Here is a 5537-nt window from a genome sequence, read left to right as displayed (position 1 = left end):
ACACTGGCCTAAAGCTTCAGTGTTTCCTTCTCTCTCTTCCCCTGGGCTCTTCTGTAGCATGCTGGTATTTGTGCAGCTGCGAAATGAGCAGGTCTTAGCGGTACTTGAGACCTTAGCCACAAAACAGGAGCCAGCATCTGATGAGATGCTCAGGGGCCATGGTAGTCAGGAAGGTAGGGAGAGGGCAAAGGGCTTCTGTTCTATAGCTATTTGCTTGCCTAGTACCTTCTGGCACATGTCAATATCAGTATGAAAGAATCTGGCTTTTTTGTGGATAACATTTTCTGCTTCAAATGGCAGGGTTGGCCTATCGTATAGCTATATGATATATGATATAGCACCCTTTGATATAGACAGTATATGATTCCTGCACCTGGACATAACAGGAAATCTCCTTTGCTATGAAATCCCTCTTCCACTGATGAAAAGGTCCTGCTTTACCTGCTAAAGACCAGTGTAAGCCAAATGGTGGGAAAAAAGTGGCACTCCTGAAGACACGGTAAAGAAGGGATGGAATGACTGCTTTATTAATGAGTAATATATTCATAAACCCTAAAGCTACCATCTCCTTGGGTAGGTGCTTATAGGTCCTGCTTGAACCAACCCATTTCTAACTTCTTCTCCCCTAGGAAGCATACATTTCCAGCTCCCTCTATTCATTCGCCTTCCGTGGTTAGCTGCCAACACTTAAAGATTGCAAGCTTGTCTTGAAACTTCCCTCAGGCATACTTTCGCTTTTCTGTGAGTTTAATGAACTGTCCTGAGTTTTCCTACTGGGTCACCCCCCTTTTTTATGAATCACCCCCGAATCCACAGCATTGTGTCACATGTTTGCATTCAAAGCACAGGATTTAAATTCTGATGCTTCACATCCCATTCCAAGCTTTGATATCTACCAATTAATGATTTAGCCTCAAAATTTAATTTATAAAGGGAGATAAGAGACAACTTCAAAGGTTTTTACGAAGTTTACACATGATAGAGAGCCGAACCAAGAATAAGGTAATGACAGATTCCTTCTTCCCATCGTGACGTGGTGTGGACATAAAGACATGTGCTCCCGGTGTGCTGCATCCCAGACTTTCTGCCTGGAGAGTTTATTTGAGTTTAGGGAATGTGTGAATTCCTTTAGTCAATGGCAGGGACAATGGGATGCAGACGGAAAAGCAGGGCATCATTTCAACTTTTCCTTGATGGTCTTCTCAATCCATGGTATATATGTGTAAAGATTGGTGTAGATGCCAACGTCCCCTCCCATGAAGTGTCCAACTTCAATTCCCTGGAGCTTGCCTTTACAAATGACAGTAGCTACAGCCACCTCCTGCCAGAGTGAGAGGGGAGGGAGGGAGAGAGAAAAATAATTAAATTTAAAACAATGCTTGTTTTCATAGCTTTTCTTTGTCTCTATGACAATTAACACTAGCAACATGTTATTAACCAGGGATACATGATGCTCTTTAATAAATAAAGATCCTTTGTGGGCAGACTGTGCTGGAAAAATGCAGGTATCATTGCAATAACCTTACCAAATTCTCACAAATTATTTGGAAATTAAGACGTATTGTGGTGAAATAGTTAACTGGACACTTACAAGTAAATAAAATCTAAACTTAGACAAAAAGAATTACCCCAAAAATTCGGCTGAATACTTTCACGAATTTCACACATAAGGAGTTTCTATGGCTGCTTCCTTGTTGAGTTTTCTGGCAGTCTTTGTCAGTCATCACCGGAGCCTCAAGATTCTGCCTTAAGTCAGGGTGCCTGCCTGAGGGAGAAATAACACCCAGCTCAGTTCACAAGCTACTTCTTCCTCATCCTCACCTCCTGTACTTCAGTGGGTATTATTTTGAGTATGCCTAAAGAGAAGAAGGAAGGAGCAAAAGGAATAAAGTTGTGCTTTCATGAGAGTTAGCCCTGCCTATTAGCCTCACTTTACAGATGAAATGGTACACAGAGTAGCATTCTGCCAATGGGAAATCGTCCTTTGTGCTGGGGACCGCGGGGGTTCTTTCTACTCTGTATCTACAAGTGATCTGGTTCAGGTTCTTCACGATGTTTTTTATGTGTGAAATGAACACGGGGAACTAGAACCACTGTGTCCTTAGTCCTTAATGTAATCGTGCCTGTGACAATAAGGTCTCTGTGCCGTCAGTTGAGCCATGGGAAAGTCCTGCAGAGGCAATGAAGGTTCTATTGAAACCCCAACAATAGAGAAGTATTGGGCTTCTAGACAGGTTTTTTTTTTTTTTTTTATTTTTTTATCGACCACTCCTATAGCGTCACCATTGGCTCTGATCCATTTTCTACTCCATTTTATCTATGGCTCTGAGGACATGTATGTTCCTCAAGTGAAACCAAAGGCTTTACGTGCTGCGGAAGGTGCACTTACCAATGTTTTCTTGACTCCAGTCCAAACCTGAAAGTGTACAGACAGTGCCTGGCCGGACATTGGTGGTGGCGATGGGAAGGACCTGGACTTTGTGGTTGAAGGTGGCAGGCTTAGCTAGTCTAATAAGCATGAGGTCATCCTGCGGGGCAGTGTGGCTGAAGTTCCAGTAGCGGATGATCTGGATGGGATGAATTGTCTGCTCTGTCCCATCTCTGACTCTGCTCTTGAAATTTCCCAGCATCACCCTCAGATTTCTGGAGGAAGAAGGGGTTGGAAGGAACCACCGTTACTATCACTACCACTACCATCTTGATCATACCGTCATCACTCACCATCATCGTTATTTTGGGTATAAGATGCTACTGTGTGCAAGATGCCATGACAAGTGCTGTATCTGGGTTACCTTTTACTCATGGTAAGTTAATTCCCATTTTATAAATGAAGTTCTGAGCACACATGGTAGCAATTTATGTGTAATCAGAGTAAACAGTGGAGTCCTTAAATATTGTTGTTTTTTTTTTTAATATAGTGCCTTGGAAAGGAAAAAATGGATATAAAAGTTTGTATTGGATCCTCTTCAGGCCTCACTTATCCAGTCGGGTAATTTCCACTTTATTATCCACAGAGTGTTGGATAGCAAGCCCACCAATAACCTTTTCTCCCCACCTTTTTGAAGATTTGGAAGGTGATGTGTCTTAAATCAATGAGCTTTCTTCTCTGGCTTCTGCTCTATAAGAAATGTGGGTAAGTGGAGGGGGAAGGGTGTTGTTGAAGTGCTTGTCTTCCCAGATCCTCCCCAGGAGCAATGGCACAGACTTTTTATGTCTTTTGGCAAAGGTTACTGTTCCTATCAGATAGCATCTTTATGCAGGGACTCCTGTTATTCCGTTGAAACCATTCTTTCCTTTTAGGCAAAAGGATCACTGTATTTCCTTAATACCTCTTCTGTGGGACATGAACCATCTCTTTACAATGAGTTTCTTTAAAAAAAAAAAAAAACTCTTCTCAATTTATTCAGTTTACAATTTGAGTTACCCGCTGAACCCCTAATTGATTAAATGTAATTACTTCCAGTAAGAAATACTGATGGGGCACTGGGGTGGGTGGGGGGAAAGTACAGCATGAAGACGAGTCTTTCAACAGCAACATAGAGTCTATGTGGTGGTGACGTGTGTTTGTTCTACAGGAACTCCAGCAGAATTCATGCTAGTAGCCCTGTTTCCTGATTGTGAAAACCCAAGGTACCCTCAAACTTTTCTATATTCTAGGGGAAAGTTGTACCTACTTGAGACTCACTGATCTAGGATGAGTAGAAATCATTTGGGGAAGAGATGCTCAGTACTCACGGTAAATAGCAGTGAGATGGAGCCAGTACCCAGCTGGCCTTGATGAGGACACCCACACAGGGGTTGAAGTTAGACTTGAGGTAGGCTATATAAGGAGCATAGTCCTCTTTCTGCACAGTTGAGTGAGTGAAGAAAACTGTCCCTGAGAAAGCAATAACACATAGGCATCAGAGTAAATGAGCCTTTCACATCTTCCCAGCAAAGGGATGTGCGTAATTTTAAAGAAGTAGTCAATTGGCTGGAGAGTATTTTTTTAATAAGATGTAAATTAAAGTGACATACTTAATGTAAGACATAGTAATGATAACATTGGTAATATTTTTTTCTACTAAAGGACATAATAAGAAAGATAAATTTATTACTTAAAAATTCATATTATTTTCTGGGAAAGCAATTTAGAAATAAGGATTAAGAATTGTAACTTGTTCATAACTTGTGACTTGAGAATTCCAACAATAGGAATTCATTTTAAAGACATAATCAGATGTAGGCACAGATGCTTAATAAATGTGCTCATCTTTAGCAATACTTATCGTAGTTGAACATTGGAAGGATAAATATCTAATATGTCTAGTTCAATATTGAGATAAAGAAACATGCAAATATAACACATCAAAAATGATAGTAGTGACATTTGAATTAAAAGTTATATGTACTTATGCTATAATTGTATTCAGTGGTACACATAAAATTTCAGTTCTCTAAAAACAAAACCAAAAAGAAGCAAATTAAATGCAGAAAATAACTCAAAGTAAATTCAATATGAGTTGACTGAGAAGTGTGATTATTTTTCCTACCTGTAAAATTTCCAAATTTTATAACACAAACATTGTTTCTCATGAAATATTGTAAAAATTAGCAGTGGAGTATAAAAGAGAAGAAGGCTGACTCTGATGCTTTTTTCTTGGCTCTTACTGGTACTTCTGCTGACCCTTCCACATCCAGGCCTATATCTAATCACACCTTCGTGTGACCACACTTCCAAACTTCAAAGTAAAGAGGATAAGTTATTAATAAAGGCAAGAGATTTTGAGCTCTATATTAGGGGCTGGATTAATTAGCTTGCCCAGCCTCAACCCAGCCAGTATGTGACATGGTCATGGTAATTAGGGAGTGGTGGGAAATTCTTCAAAGTTCATGAAAGCAGTGACTGCAGAAGGAGGGACCATGTACCAAGCCTTTTGTTCCTGTCTTTACCATTCTCTGCACTCCAAAGTTATGGGGAAGAGAGGAGATCACAAGTCAAACAGGATTCTCTGTCCTTGTGATCGTACCTTTTCCAGAGGGTAATGAGGCCCATCGTTTACAATAACCCAGAGGAGCACTCACTGTTGAGGACTCCCCAAGGCAGGTATGTCCCATAACCTATCCAAAAGCTTAACACTTGGGAGAGACTGTGCTAATCTTTGAGTAGAGTCTAAAAGTGGAGACCCCAGTCTACTCACGTATTTCTTGATGCCCCTGTGTGTCAGTCACACATTCACGTTGCCTCACCACATTTGACATTAACTCAGAGTCTAATTGGCAGAGTAGAAAGTCTTAAATACGTACCAGCTAGGATGGCCAAATAAAAAGCAAGTTTCATGATGGTTCAGCTCTTTCCTCGTGAGGCGTAAAAAGATCAGCAGAGACTGGAATTTCCTGCTCACTTATCTCCTCGGGGATGTCTACTAGACCCAGCAGATATGGCTAGGTAGGGGCACTTGGTGGGATCAGGCAAGAACTCTAGACTGAAGAATCAGGAGACAATACTTCTATTAGGACTTTTCAGGAAATGTTTAATAGACTTCGGAGTCCACGTT

The 5537-nt window shown here is 40.8% G+C and overlaps 1 protein-coding gene across 1 annotated transcript; it reads right to left on the bottom strand.

The window, feature by feature from the left end:
- Positions 1 to 1174: 1174 nt before the first annotated feature.
- Positions 1175 to 5320, bottom strand: Prss37 (serine protease 37). Its single transcript, XM_057792220.1, has 5 exons — positions 5287 to 5320; positions 3736 to 3877; positions 2390 to 2643; positions 1629 to 1765; positions 1175 to 1321 (listed from the first exon to the last, which is right to left on the bottom strand). Exons 1-5 carry the CDS (start codon positions 5318 to 5320, stop codon positions 1175 to 1177), a joined length of 714 nt encoding a protein of 237 aa, XP_057648203.1.
- Between the last annotated feature and the right edge of the window lie 217 nt (positions 5321 to 5537).

This window comes from Chionomys nivalis, chromosome 1, assembly GCF_950005125.1.
Source record: "Chionomys nivalis chromosome 1, mChiNiv1.1, whole genome shotgun sequence".
Lineage (NCBI taxonomy): Eukaryota > Metazoa > Chordata > Mammalia > Rodentia > Cricetidae > Chionomys > Chionomys nivalis.
The sequence above is the reverse complement of the archived record's forward strand: the minus strand, read 5'-3'. Positions and strand labels throughout refer to the sequence as shown.